Consider the following 16,058-nt stretch of genomic DNA (forward strand, 5'->3'; position numbering starts at 1 on the left):
CCGCTGCAGTGAGCAGATTTGGTTGAGCGCCAAATTTTCTATTTCCGCTGCCAGCGACAACGGGGCTGGAGAATTCCAACCAATATCTTTTCTTTTGTGAAATTGACTAAGGGATAAATATTTTTACAAGTCACCAGGGATAACTCCCTGCTTTTCATAGAATCATAGAATCCCAACACTGCAGAAGAAGGCCAACGGACCCATCGAGAGTGCACCGACCACAATCCCACCCAGGCCCTACTCCTGTAACCCAACATATTTACCCTGTGATCCCCTAACACTAAGGGACAATTTAGCATGGCCAATCAACCAAACCCGCACATCTTTGGACAGTGGGAGGAAACCGGAGCACCCGGAGGAAGCCCATGCAGACACGGGGAGAACATGCAAACTCCGCACAGTGACCCGAGCTGGGAATCGAACCTGGGTCCCTGGCGCTGTGAGGCAGCAGTGCTAACCACTATGCCACTATGCCACCCATGGTACTTTTATTCGAAATAGTACCATAAGCCATCTTTACTTCTGTTGGAGAGGGCAGATGAAGCCATGGTTCAATGTCCCATCTCAAACATGGCACCTCTGACAATGCAACACCTCCTGCGAGTCAGCCTAGATTTTCATGCTCATTTGATTTTGATTTGATTTATTATTGTCACATGTATTAGTAAACAGTGAAAAGTATTGTTTCTTGCGAGCTATAAAGACAAAGCATACCATTCATAGAGAAGGAAACGAGAGAGTGCAGAATGTAGTGTTACAGTCATAGCTAGGGTGCAGAGAAAGATCAACTTAATGCAAGGTAGGTCCATTCAAAAGTCTGATAGCAGCAGGGAAGAAGCTGTTCTTCAGTTGGTTGGTACGTGACCTCAGATTTTTGTGTCTTTTTCCCAATGGACAAAGGTGGAAGAGAGAATGTCCGGGGCACGTGGGCTCCTTAATTATGCTGGCTGCTTTGCCGAGGCAGCAGGAAGTGTAGACAGAGTCAGTGGATGGGAGGCTGGTTTGCGTGATGGATTGGGCTTCATTCACGACCTTTTGTAGTTCCAGTCTTTTGGAGTTCAAGTCTTTAGAGTGAGAGTGGGGGGAGGGGGGGGGGGGTCAAGTGTTTCCTGAATACAATCCTCCGAATGGGAGGAAGTTCTTCACTCTTTGGTTAGGAAAATAATCAATCTTCCAATATCCGAGATTAATAGCTCAGTCAGCATGTTTATTGGTGGGAGGGTGTGCAATGTTGCAAGGCCAGGTCAGATTCTCTCCAAAGACATATGCCAGGTTTGAAGAGTTTGAAAGTTTGAAGAGGAAAGTATGCGATTCGCCAAGGGCTGCCTCGACATCACAAACATTTACACGGAAGGAGTTGAATTGGCTTTAATGACTGATGTAGATTTATCCACTCGAAATATCGTAACATTCAAGGACATGGGACAAGTGCAGCATAATGGGATTAACGTGCCTTTAGCGATAGGTATTGTCAGTGCAGACTCGATGGGCTGAAGGGCCCTTTCTGTGCTGATTCTGTGACTCATTTTCTGTATGTTTAGAGCACGGGAATAAACCATTCAGCCCAACTGGTCTATGTCAATGTTTTAATTCCCCAAGGGAGTCTCCCCCCACTACCCTATTTCACCTACCCCCTATCAGCATATCCTTCTGTTCCTTTCCTTTTTCTGTGTTCACTTAGCTTCTGAAGCTCTCTGAAGGCGGAAAGGCAGGTTAATATGGTGGTGAAAAAGGCATATGGCACACCTATCTTTATCAATCAGGGTATAGATTACAAAAGCAGGGAAGTCATGTTGGAGTTGTATAGAACTTTGGTGAGGCCACAGCTGGAGTACTGTGTGCTGTTCTGGTCACCACATTATAGGAAGGATGTGATCGCACTGGAAGGGGTGCAGAGGAGATTCACCAGGATGTTGCCTGGGACGGAATATTTAAGTTATAAAGAGAGGTTGGATAGGCTTAGGTTGTTTTCTCTGGAGCAGAGAAGACTCAGGGGTGAGCTGATTGAGATGTTCAAGATTATGAGGGACATGGACAGGATGGATAGGGAGCAGCTGTTCCCCTTAGTTGAAGGGTCAGTTACGAGGGGGCTCAAGTTAAAAGTGAGGGATGGGAGGTTTAGGAGGGATTTGAGGAAAACCGTTTTTACCCAGAGGGTGGTGACGGTCTGGAATGTGGTGCCTGGGAGGGTGCTGGAGGCGGGATGCCTCACATCCTTTAAAAAGTACCTGGATGACCACTTGGCACGCTATAACATTCAAGGCTATGGGCCAAGTGCTGGCGAGTGGGATTAGGTGGTCAGGTCAGGGCCTTTCATGCATCGGTGCAAACTCGATGGGCCGAAGGGCCTCTTCTGCACTGTAGTATTCTGTGATTCTGTGATTCCCCTTAAATCCTAATGTTACAAGGGCAGTACAGTGGCACAGTGGTAGGTGCTGCTGCCTCACAGCGCCATGGATCTGGGTTCAATTCTGGCCTCGGGTGACTGTCTATGTGAAGTTTGCACATTCTCTTTGAGTCTGTGTGAGTTTCCTCCGGGTGCTCCGATTTCCTCCCAAAGTCCAAAGATGTGCAGGTTGGTGGATTGGTCATGCTAAATTACCCTTTAGAGTCCAAAGATCTGTAGGTTAGATGGATTAGCCACTGGAAATGTGTGGGGTTATGGGGATAGGGCAGGGGAGAGGGTCTGGGTAAGATGCTCTGTCAGAGATTTGGTGCACACTTGATGGACCTCTTCTGCACTGTAGGGATTCTAGAATTCTATGATTCAATCAGGTGAGGCACGGTAGAATGGCTCCCACTCGCTCCTCATTTGAACACAGCGAGATTTGCCTTTAAAAGGATGCTTGCCAATTCAGTGAGTGTTTAACTGTTGAAATGTTGCGATGTGACAAACACACACAGATAGATTATCAGAAGGAACACTGCATCTAAATAAAAATAAGACAGACACATACACATTGAAAGATAAGATGGAAAGTGAAGGGATAAATTAAGTCGAATTTTATGGTCCAGTAAACGTCAGTGATATACAGATCTCGTAGATTAATAGCTTGAATGGTTTCAGGCTGGATTCAATGATCCTTCTCAATGCTGCATTGACACTGTTTAAAAATAGCACAGGTCTTGAGAACTGCTGAAAAAAAGGGACATCTTGTCGAAGCTTTTCATCTTGCACTCATCAGGATAATTAGGTAGGATTGTACTTGGTGCTAGCTCAAAGGGCCGAATGGCCTCCTTCTGCACTGTGTGACTTTCTAAGTCAGGATAGTGTGCGGCTTGGAAGGAAAACTTGCAAGTGATGGTGTTTCATACATCTGCTGCTCTTGACCTTCTTGCAGGTTGCGAGTTTGGAAGGTGCTGTCTAAGAATCTTGGCAAGTTCAAATAACTTGTCTCATACTTTAACTTCTTTCAACCCAACCCTGGAATAATTCTGGCGAATCTGGTCCAGAGCCCCATTCCAAAACCAATATGGCGGGGGGAGGAATTTTCTGGCCGTTGATGCCAGTGGAATCCTCTGGTCCTGCTCCAGTGAACGGAGATTTTGCTGAGCGCCAAATTCTTTGTCCCTGCTTTTGCAGCGGCAGCGGGGCGCAAATGGCTGGAAAATTCCAGCCAATTTTTCTTTTCTGAGGTTTCATGTCTCGGGACGAATGCGATGACCCAGATGTGGGACTGACCAGAGAAATCTAACATGGCCATATTAAAGGGTTTGATGTGGAGACTTTGGCCGGAACTCTATTGCCTCCCTGCCACGGAATCGGCGCGGGCGAGGGTTCGACAACGGAAATCTCCATTGACCTCAGGCAGGAATTTCCAGTCTCGCCCAAGCGAGGAAGTAAAACCCCATCCTTATTCTCTGTGTTAGATTCACAATCCTTTCTCACTGTAATTTAAACGTTGCTTTCCTTTGCAGATCACCCTGGGGAAATTGAAGAGGGTAAGCTCCAAACAAATGCAATAAGGAGTGACTCAGCAGTCATTGGAGGTAAGATCAGATTAGGGTGTAGGCTGGGTTCCTCAATCATTGGTCGCGCTGTTGTCCAAGGGCGGCATGGTAGCACAGTGGTTAGCACTGCTGCTTCACAACGCCACGGATCCAGGTTCGATTCCAGCCTCGGGTCACTGTGGAGTTTGCACATTCTCCCCATGTCCGCGTGGGTTTCCTCCGTGTGCTCCGGCTTCCTTCCACAGTCCAAAGGTGTGTGGGTTAGGTTGATATAGAAACATAGAAAAACTACAGCACAAAACAGGCCCTTCGGCCCCACAAGTTGTGCCGAACATATCCCTACCTTTTAGGCCTACCTATAACCCTCCATCCTATTAAGTCCCATGTACTCATCCAGGAGTCTCTTAAAAGACCCTACTGAGTTTGCCTCCGCCACCACTGACGGCAGCCGATTCCACTCGCCCACCACCCTCTGTGTGAAAAACTTCCCCCTCACATTTCCCCTATACCTACCCCCCAGCACCTTAAACCTGTGTCCTCTCGTAGCAGCCATTTCCACCTTGGGAAAAAGCCTCTGAGAATCCACCCGATCTATGCCTCTAAACATCTTATATACCTCTATTAGGTGTCTATTAGATTTAGCCATTCTAACTTGCTCCTTAGTGTCAGGGGACCAGCAGGGTAAATATGTGGAGTTTCAGGGATAGGGCCTAGGTAGGATTGTGCTTGGTGCTAGCTCAAAGGGCTGAATGGCCTCCTTCTGCACTGTGGGGATTCTATGATTCTAAGGCTGCTCCATCAGAGAGTGAAAGAAAAAGACTGTATATGATGGAAATCAGAGTGGATGACTCCTCGACTAAATATGATTCACACACTTGACTTAGGCGCATTGTAGGGCTGGATCTTTCAAAGACGCCCTGTTCCCCATCTCTTCCAACTGAATGGTCAATCAGGAGGATGCCAGGAAAATGCTGGTTGCCTTTCGTCCTCAGACGAGCATTCACTGGATGAGGGCGAGACTTCCACCCCTCCTCTGGAGAAGAAGCCCCCCCATGGAGAGCTGCTGGCCAGGTTCAAGCGGAGCCAGTGCTGGGACCACGGACAGTTAATGAGGAAGAAGAGGAATTGAGTGCAGACCACAGTTAAGCCCAGGCTATCAGTGAGACTGGGCTGGTCTCAGTGGAGGGCCGAAGGTGTGGTGGGCTGAGGGCAGTGGGAGGCTGCATTTGGAAGGCTGGGGGCTAAAGCAGGTCACGGATGGGGGTAGAGGAATTTACCTCTGATGGGCTAGGGAGGAACCCCCAAGGATGATCCTGACCCAGTAAAAACTGTAAGAAGTTTAACAACACCAGGTTAAAGTCCAACAGGTTTATTTGGTAGCAAAAGCCACACAAGCTTTCGAGGCTCTGAGCCCCTTCTTCAGGTGAGTGGGAATTCTGTTCACAAACAGAACTTATAAGACACAGACTCAATTTACATGAATAATGGTTGGAATGCGAATACTTACAACTAATCCAGTCTTTAAGAAACAAAACAATGGGAGTGGAGAGAGCATCAAGACAGGCTAAAAAGATGTGTATTGTCTCCAGACAAGACAGCCAGTGAAACTCTGCAGGTCCACGCAACTGTGGGAGTTACAAATAGTGTGACATAAATTCTGATTCTAGGATCGCATGATAAAGACTCAGGAGGAAAAAAGCAGAAATATTTATGTGAAATAGTGTGACATAAACCCAATATCCCGGTTGAGGCCGTCCTTGTGTGTGCGGAACCTGGCTATCAGTTTCTGCTCCGCGACTCTGCGCTGTCGTGTGTCGCGAAGGCCGCCTTGGAGAACGCTTACCCGAATATCAGAGGCCGAATGCCCGTGACCGCTGAAGTGCTCCCCAACAGGAAGAGAACAGTCTTGCCTGGTGATTGTCGAGCGGTGTTCATTCATCCGTTGTCGCAGCGTCTGCATAGTTTCCCCAATGTACCATGCCTCGGGACATCCTTTCTTGCAGCGTATCAGGTAGACAACGTTGGCCGAGTTGCAAGAGTATGTACCGTGTACCTGGTGGATGGTGTTCTCACGTGAGATGATGGCATCTGTGTCGATGATCCGGCACGTCTTGCAGAGGTTGCTGTGGCAGGGTTGTGTGGTGTCTTGGTCACTGTTCTCCTGAAGGCTGGGTAGTTTGCTGCGGACAATGGTCTGTTTGAGGTTGTGCGGTTGTTTGAAGGCAAGAAGTGGGGGTGTGGGGATGGCCTTGGCGAGATGTTCATCTTCATCAATGACATGTTGAAGGCTCCGGAGGAGATGCCGTAGCTTCTCCGCTCCGGGGAAGTACTGGACAACGAAGGGTACTCTGTCCACTGTGTCCCGTGTTTGTCTTCTGAGGAGGTCGGTGCGGTTTTTCGCTGTGGCGCGTTGGAACTGTTGATCAATGAGTCTAGCGCCATATCCTGTTCTTATGAGGGCATCTTTCAGCGTCTGGAGGTGTCTGTTGCGATCCTCCTCATCCGAGCAGATCCTGTGTATACGGAGGGCTTGTCCGTAGGGGATGGCTTCTTTAACGTGTTTAGGGTGGAAGCTGGAGAAGTGGAGCATCGTGAGGTTATCCGTGGGCTTGCGGTACAGTGAGGTGCTGAGGTGACCGTCCTTAATGGAGATGCGCGTGTCCAAGAATGCAACCGATTCCGGAGAGTAGTCTATGGTGAGCCTGATGGTGGGATGGAACTTGTTGATGTCATCATAGAGTTGTTTCAGTGATTGTTCACCATGAGTCCAAAGGAAGAAAATGTCATCGATGTATCTAGTGTATAGCACCGGTTGAAGGTCCCGTGCGGTGAAGAAGTCTTGTTCGAACCTGTGCATGAAGATGTTGGCATATTGAGGTGCAAATTTGGTCCCCATGGCTGTTCCGTGTGTCTGGATGAAGAACTGGTTGTTGAAGGTGAAGATATTGTGGTCCAGGATGAAGCGGATGAGATGTAAAATTGCATCTGGAAACTGGCAGTTGTTGGCGCTGCCAGTTAAACTGCCAGGTTACCTGCTTAGCATCTCCCACTGCAAACAGCGACAAGGATGGGATGAGGCACTTCAGTTGCCATTCCCTGCCCAATTAAGTGCCTCAAAAAGTCCAAGAGCAAGCAGGTCAGCCAATGCCTCGGCCATACCCACCCCCTCCCAACCATCCCTCAACCCATAGAATCCCTGCAATGCAGAAGGAGGCCCACTGAGTCTGCACTGACTCTCCAAAAGAGTATCTCAGCCACGTAATTCCCCTTCGTCCTGTCCCCATAATCCCCTCATTTATCATGGCCAATCCACCTAGCCTGCACATCTTTGGACACAAAGGGGCAATTTATCATGGCCAATCCAGCCAACCTGCTCATCTTTGGACACTAAGGGCCTGATTTGACCATTTTCATTCTAAGCACTGAATTTGGCACAATTCAGATCCAACTTGGAAATCTGCTTTCAGGTGCCCCCATTAGCACTTAGCTTGAAAAAACAATCGCGGGTCTGAATCGCGCTGTGGGCGGGGCTTAGTGCGGCCGAAACGATCGGAACTCTGACATGCGCAGTTAGAAAAAAATTTGAAAAAGCGCATCCGTGTCAGATCGCTCCCAGGCCGCAAAAAGCGGAGAAAGCGGCCCGGGAGCAAAAAGCGGGAGCGATGGCCCCCACAGACATCACTGTCCCCCTTATCTACCCACGCCCCCGCTACCCAGACCACTCACAACCCCCTGCCCCCCTTCCCCCCCACAGATCGCCCGCAGAGTGGCAGTGGTCCCCCCGCCTCCACCCCCCCCCCCACCAGAGACCCATTTGGCCTCTCCCCCCCCGCCCCCCAACCCACCAGAGAGCAATTGGGCCTCCCCCCTGCAACCAGAGATACATCTTACCCGCCTCCCTCCTCCACCCCCACCAAACCAGAGAATGACCTGGCCTCCCTCCCCTTCCTCCACCCCGATCAGAGAATGATCTGACCCGCCTACGTCCACCCCCACCACCGATCTGAGTCAGAGAGCCATTGGAAGCTCTGAACTCACCTCTTCAGCAGCTGGAGCGGCCGAAACAGACTTTTATTCAGCATGTCCATTTCGGCCCAATTCCGGATTGGCAAATGCGATGGTAAAGGGGGAAATGCTAATAAAGTTGGGCGGGCAGTTCATTAATTCAATTGAAATGCATGCAAATACATTAAAATTGCCGTTGCGCCCATTTCGGGCGCGAATCGGATCGTGGCCATTCCCGGGCCTCGGTAAAGTGGCCATCCGCGCGGACGCAGGCGCGGATCGCGTTAATGGTCTCACACCCGACTTTACCACGTTTTCGCGCCTGAAAATGAGCACGACGCAATGGTAAAATCAGGCCCTAAGGGGCAATTTACCATTGCCAGTTCACCTAACCTGCACTTCTTTGGACAGGTTGTCAGCAGATGGGAAGGCGGTGGGCAGTTCACCCTTTGCTGCAGTTCATAAGAGCCCCCCCCCAAACTTTTCACACCCGCACCTTCACACTTGTCATGGAAGGGCTGTAAAATCCAACCCATAATGAATCTCAAGCCCATCAATAACGAGGTAAAAGCTTCCAATCACCTTTCTTGCTTTTTCCTACTTTCACAACATTTCTCAATGTGTACCACTTTACTTCACTTAACTATTTATTTATCTCTACCACCTCACTCCCCCGACTCCCCCACCACCTCCCACCCACCCCCCCGACTCCCCGACCACCTCCCCCCCCCACCACCCCACCCCCTCTCTCCCCCCCCCCCCCCGCCCCCACTGGAAACTGCCCATCCATCCACCTTCTCTTTGCAAAAAGAATGGGACAACTTTTCCACTTGAGCCATTAATAAATGCAAATTTAAAGTTTTAAAGTTTATTTATTAGTGTCACAAGTCGGCTTACACTAACACTGCAATGAAGTTGCTGTGAAAATCTCCTAGTCGTCACACTCCGGCACCAGTTCGGGTACACTGAGGGAGAATTTAGCATGGCCAATGCACCAAATCAGTACATCTTTCAGACTGTGGGAGAAAACTGGAGCACCCGGAGGAAACCCCCGCAGACACGGGAAGGACATGCAGACTCCGCAGAGACAGTGACCCAAGCCGGGAATCGAACCCAGGTCCCTGGCGCTGTGAGGCAGCAGTGCTGACCACCATGCCACTGTGCCACCCTGTTGTTGTTGTTGATGTGCCCCAGTGTGTGTTTTTTTTACCTATTTCCCACACAAGGCAGTCTTCAAAGGGAGATTGGTGAACAAGGTTGTCCTGTAATCATTTCGGGTTACCACACAACTAAAGAAAAGACAGAGGAAAGGCTCATCGCATGACCTCTTGCCTTGCCCAATCAACAAACCCACGTCTCCAATATTTTTACAATCTATGAACTAAAGTATACAAAAAAACACAAGGTGAATTTTCCCGTCCCACCCGCCATGGGAGTTGTAGCAGGCGGGACACGGATCATGCAAAGGTTCGTTGACCTCGGGTGGGATTTTCCGGCATTGGGGCGAGGGCGGCCGGAAAATCCCTCCCACAAAGTTTTATTATTGTCTCTAATATTTTTTCTCACAGATTGTGCTTCCATCAGATTAATCTCAGAGAGATTAATCTTTAATTCCTGGAAACGCTAGGACAATCCCAGGATAACACTGTGCCTATTGGCGTTCAAATTAATTTACTGAAAGCCCACTTTGCATTGAGCCCTCACAACCAGAGGAACGAGGAGACTTGCACACCGTCATTCTGGGATGGGCCCAAAGTGAGATTCCTGTGAGCAAATTGAGGCCCCAAAGGACATTCAGCTAGTGGGGTGGGCCACAACTTGTGGTCCCCACTTCTGGGGTAGCCCATGCCCAATTTCACACTGTTTGTACGCCGATCGTCCCCAATGCTTAATCGCCTATTGCAATCTTGGAATTTTGGCTTGGGTGACCGGTTGTGAATACGGGGCCTGATTTTGATGCTTTGGATCTTTAAACAGTATAAAAATAGTGAAAAAATACAAACGTAAGTGGCTTTGGACGCAGCTCACTTGCATCTATTTATTATTCCTTGATCTTTTGTGCTGATTCGGCCAATTCTGACATGATATGGCTGATATTAACAAAAATGTGTGGAAATACAACACCCAGACATACGTAGATCCTACCCTACATCCTTAACCACGTTCCGCTGGAATATTCTCAGCTGGAAGTGGCAATTTGCCAAGCAGCGATGCCAATGTCTGGATTGTCGTAGGCTAATTGAAAGAGTTTGATTGATGTTCTCTTTTATTCATTCATGGGATATGGGCATTGCTGGCTGGGCAGAATTTATTACAGTAAGAAGTCTCACAACACCAGGTTAAAGTCCAACAGGTTTATTTGGTAGCACAAGCTTTCGGAGCGTCGTTCCTTCTTCAGGTGAGTTCAGGAGCGACACTCCGAAAGCTTGTGCTACCAAATAAACCTGTTGGACTTTAACCTGGTGTTGTGAGACTTCTTACCGTGTTTACCCCAGTCCAAAGCCGACATCTCCACATCAGAATTTATGACCCATCCCTAGTTGCTCTTGGAGGACAGTTGAGAGTCAACTACATTGCTGTGGTTCTGGAGTCACATGTAGGCCAGACCAGGTAAGGATGGCAGATTTCCTTCCCTAAAAGACATTAGTTTGTTGAGTTGATATATTAGTGTCACAAGTAGGCTTACATTAACACTGGAATGAAGCCACTGTGAAAATCTCCTAGTCGCCGCACTCCAGCGCCTGTTCGGGTACACTGAGGGAGAATTTAGCAAGGTCGATGCACCTAACCAGCAAGTCTTTTGGGCTGTGGGAGGAAACCGGAGCACCTGAAGGAAGCCCACGCAGACAGAGGGAGAACGTGTAGACTCCACACAGACAGTGACTCAAGCCAGGAATCGAACTGGCTTCGCTGGTGCTGTGAGGCAACAGTGCTAACCACTGTACTACCGTGCCACCCGTAGTGAACCAGATGAGTTTTTCCGACAATTGACATGGTCATTAGTAGAATCTTAATTACAGATATTTTTTATTGAATTCAAATTCCACTATCTGCCATGGTGGGATTCGAACCTAGATCCCCAGGACAATTATCTGAGTTTCTGGATTAATAGTCCAGCAATAATACTCAGCCATTACCTACACATGTTTGGATGCTTGGTCATCAAGTACATTATCATTTTATTGTGCGACTGCTAGAAGGTGAACTCAGTGATCCTTGGTCTATTTTCATCTCACTATTTCTATGTTCCTGTGGTCCAATTTAGCTCTCGTGTTGATGTGCAGTTGTTGTCTTCTTTTCCATAGAATCATTCCTTAAATCTATGGGAGAAGCCTAGCAGGGAGGGGAGGCACACACTAGGGTTTCCATGAAGATATTAGAATTGATATTTGTAGAACAACCTTAAACAGATTTACTGTAAATATTATTTTAACCTATACACTGTGAGAGGGGCCAGCGCCCGTGGACATTTTTCCTCCTCATGTTATTTTTCACATCAGACAGCTGTGTGCATTGTATCTCTGTGCCAATTCATCCAATGTTCTGCTGCCCACATCTTGGCTTGCGCAAGGCCCTGCTCATCAATTATCCCTGTGTCTGCTAGTCCACATTGATTTCCAGTCTGGCAACATCTCAACTTCCATAAGTTTCATAACTTTACTTGCATTCATTCTCCTGCATAGTTTGGCCCTCTGTGGAACCTCTTTCAGCGGTTCTCAAGAACTTGGTCTTCCTCCAATTCTAACCCAGATTTCCTTCACCTTCTATTGGGGTTTATGCATTTAGATGCCTTGATCCTAAGTTCCTGAATTACTTTTCCAAATGCCTCTGCATTTCATTACCTCTCTCTCCTCCTTTAAGATGGCCTTAAGGGTGAGATTCTCCAGCTTCCCAGCTGCATGTTTCTCGGTGGCCGGGAGGTGGCGCGTTGTTCATGAGCGGTGGGATTCTTTGGTCCCGCCACTGTCAATGGGAATTCCCATTGATGTCACCCCATGCTGGCGGGACTGGAGAATCCCACCGGCGTGAATGGCCAGAGAATTCCGGCCCTAGTTCTTTGAGCAAAACTTTGGTCACCTATATTCCCACATTAGGTTTTTTATTTATTAGTGTCACAAGTAGGCTTGCATTAACACTGCAATGAAGTTACTAGAAAATCCCCTAGCCGCCACACTCCGGCACCTGTTTGGGTACATTGAGGGAGAATTTAGCATGACCAATGCACCTAACCAACAGGTCTTTCAGATTGTGGGAGGAAACTGGAGGACCCGAAGGAAACTCACGCAGACACGGGGGGAATGTGCAAACTCCACACAGACAGTGCCCCAAGCTGGGAATTGAACCCGGGTCCCTGGCTCTGTGAGGCAGCAGTGCTAACCACTGTGCCACCGTGCCGCCCCTATATGGCATGGTTTGAAACTTTGTTTGATGGTACTCCTGTGATACGCAGTGGGATGTTTTATTATGTGAAAGGTGTTATCTAAACGCAAATGGTTGTTGTTACAGTACTCTGAACGGACAGTTTCTGTTGTGTAAGTGTCTGGCTCCTCTTTACTAACACCCATCCTTGTGAAATTCGCAGGTGTGATAGCGCTGGTCATCTTTGTCGTCTTCTGCGTCGTCGCTGTGATGGGTCGCTTTTTGTACAGACACAAAGGCACATACCGCACCAACGAAATGAAGGGGGCGGAATACACTGAGAACACGGACGCCGCACTGAAGAACCACGCCAATTACCAGGACTCCGTCAGCGAAGGCAAGAAGGAGTATTTCATCTGACGACAACACAGGCTCTCCGCACTACCACAGTTACAGCAGCAGATAGATAACACTAACAGCTGGGACTCGCTTTCTGTGCTATGAGTTAGCTCCGGACTCTGCAGACTAAATGGCCAAAAGTTATGTTCAAAGTACATGGCACATGACAAATGACTGGTTTACACTTCTGTTTGCTTTGACAAGACAGGAATATAACCTATTGTTTCCTGCTAACTCTACGGTCAGCTCAGGGGAGTAGAAATAAGAATTTTGTAAACTCTATATGAAGACAGCAGAGAACAAAAATTACCATTATCTGTACTGCATGAAAGATAAGCAGCTATTCATTTTTATTTTCTGTTTTACCCCTATTGCTGTTTCTCCCACCCATATTTTCCCCACCAATTCAGTGCTGACTCAGACCTGGGGGAAAGGTTCCTGACCACGCTCGAACTCTTGATACAGCATCAATGACAACTTGTGTCACAAGCACCTTTAACATAGTCTAAAATCCCAAGGTATTTCAGAGGAGTGTTGCTGAATAATAATTTGACCCTGAACCACATAAGGAGATACTGGGACAGGTTACCAAGGGCTTAGTTAGAGGGGGAGGCGCCAACGGGAGTCCAAAAGAAGGAACAAGAGCTAGGGAGGCAGAATGTTTCAGGCAGGGAATTCCCGAACTTAGGATCAAAGGAGCTGAAGCCAATCGTGCAGCGATTAAAATCGGGGATGTGCAAGAGGCCAGTGTTGAAAGTGAGTTATTATGGAGATCGGGATGGGGTGAAACCTCGGAGGATTTGTAAATAAAGGTCAGCATTTTAAAATACAGAGCCATCCTTGAGCCAAGAGTTTGGACGCTGAATACAGTCAGGCTATTTTGGGCTAAAAGGGTTAAGTTCTGGGGGCAGATTGCACAGACTAGACTTGCATTCCTTCAGTATAGATAACGGAGCAGTCACCCAACTGAGGTGTTAGAGATATTGTAGAAAGAGGACTATTCTCTGTGATGGAAGAATCCAGAACGAAAAGGCTTGATCTTAAAGTTCGAGCTATGGCGGCTCAGAGGTGATGCCAGGAAGCACACAAGAGGTCATGGGAATCTATAACTCTCTCCACTAAAAGGTTATTGAGGCTGGGCGGGGGAGGGTAGTCAATTAAATATTTTAGAGCTCAGATTGACAGATTTTTGATGGGTAAGGGTATTAGAATCTTAAGCATCCAAGGCAACTAATGGAGTTAAAATTCAGGTCATCCAAGATCTATCTGAATGGAGGGACAGGTTTGAGGGGTGGAATAACTCAGTCCTGTTCCGATGTAACCACCCAAAACTTCACAGCCAATCCAATGGCCTTATCCCGCAAGCACATGCACTTGTGACGAGCCACAGGAATCCTGACATTTTTCCTCTTCTTGGTGAAGATTGCTAGAGTCAAATTTAATGTTCCTATTGCTCACTCAGTTGTAATCTCAGCAAAGGCCCAAGATTTAACCTATTCATATTTGATTGAATGGGGATCAAATGTGCTTGTGCTACTAACTCAAGTCAACCTGTAATCAAGGAAAGTTGAGTGAACTGACTGACACGGAGATAGAGTAAGCAGGTGCGGGTAGACCTTGGTATATTAGTTATGCGAATTGGTTTGGAATCCACCCTATGGGAAATTGCCGCATCCACAACCTTGCCCCCAGTGAAAAGACAACAGGTCGAGAGTTCACAGTCGCCACTTCCTGCATAATGGTAATTTTTCACTGCTTTTATTTGATGCCATTTTATGAAACTCTTGGGTCTAATCCTGTGACCTGACCTCAGCGATATTTCTGTAAAAATAACGCGTTCTTTCTCGTACCCGGAATATGAAATGACCACTTGGTTTGCCCGGAGGAAGAGCATAACTGGAAGGAGCCATGCCTAGTCTTACAATTTAGTAACATGGGGGGTGTTACCTCTCTCAGATATCATGGTGCCAGATGGAGCTGAGTCCTTTATTCCAAAGTTCACCACATAGATCAGTACACTCATACACATACACACATAAATATATATATATAGATATATTTAAAAAGTGCTTTGTAAATTATTTTTGTGATGTACAGCAGAACTCCACTCCAAGCACAAACTAGTTGACATGCCAGAGTACCATGGACACAGGAAAGTGAGACAGGGAGCCCATTGCCTCTCTTGTTACTGGAAGCCACCTTTGACTGGGAGGCGATGACCTAGTGGCATTATTGCTAGACTATTAATCCAGAAACTCAGCTGATGTTCTGGGGACCTGGATTCGAATCTCACCACAACAGATGGTGGGATTTGAATTCAATTTTTAAAAATGGAATTAAAGTTCTACTGATGATCATGAAACCATTGTCAATTGTCGAAAAAGCCCATCTGGTTCATTAATGTCCTTTAGGGAAGGAAATCTGCTGTCCTTACCTGGTCTGGCCTACATGTGATTCCAGAGCCCACAGTAATGTGGTTGACTCTCAGCTGCCCTCTGAAATAGCCTAGCAGGCCACTCAGTTCAAAGGTAACTAGGGGTGGGCAATAAATGTCAGCCAGCAACACCCATGTCCCATGACTGAATAAAAAATTATACATGAACAACGGACAGAAGAGACCATTGTTCTATCAGGCATACTTACGATGGTCAGAGAAACATGACTGGGACGCTTCAAGCCGCTGCTTCCCAAAGTTCTCCTCCCCTTTCATACTGCATCAACCCAACCAACGCCCACACCTCTCCCCCTCCCACCCTACCCCCTCGCTCACAAACCTCCTGGGAGATAGCATAAAAGAGAGGGGGACCTGTGAAGGAGATTTCTTCATTTGGCATCCTTTACATTTTTCTGATGTCTGCCTTTAATCCGATCTGACCTTTCCCAGCACCCTAGTAATGCCTATTAAATATTAACACACAACCAGGATCCAACCCCAAATATATTGGACTTAGACCTAGTGTCTCCATGTAAATATCATCAATCTGCTTATAAAATGTTGTCATCGTTGGGAGACGATGGCCTAGTGATATTATCGCTAGAGTATTAATCCAGAAGCTCAGCTAATGTTCTGGGGACCCGGGTTTGAATCCCGCCACGACAGATGGTGGAATATTAATTCAATAAAAATATCTGGAATTAATAATCTGCTGATGACAATGAAACCATTGTCAATTGTCGGGAAAAACCCATCTGCTTCACTCATGTCGTTAAGGGAAGGAAGTCTGCCGTCCTTACCCAGTCTGGCCTACATGTGACTCCAGAGTCACAGCAATGTGGTTGACTCTCAACTGCCCTTAGGTAATAAATGTTGGGCAGCCAGCAACGCCCATATCCCACGAATGAAT

General features: G+C 47.5%; 1 protein-coding gene across 1 annotated transcript in view; it reads left to right on the top strand.

The window, feature by feature from the left end:
• LOC144504122 (contactin-associated protein-like 5) overlaps positions 1-12,735 on the top strand; it is an 824,359-nt gene extending 811,624 nt beyond the window's left edge. Inside the window, exons 27-28 of the mRNA XM_078229298.1 lie at positions 3,919-3,990; positions 12,539-12,735. Of these exons, the coding sequence (XP_078085424.1) occupies positions 3,919-3,990; positions 12,539-12,735 (269 nt within the window). The remainder of the gene's footprint in view (positions 1-3,918; positions 3,991-12,538) is intronic.
• Positions 12,736-16,058: the final 3,323 nt, after the last annotated feature.

This window comes from Mustelus asterias, chromosome 14, assembly GCF_964213995.1.
Source record: "Mustelus asterias chromosome 14, sMusAst1.hap1.1, whole genome shotgun sequence".
Classification (NCBI taxonomy): domain Eukaryota; kingdom Metazoa; phylum Chordata; class Chondrichthyes; order Carcharhiniformes; family Triakidae; genus Mustelus; species Mustelus asterias.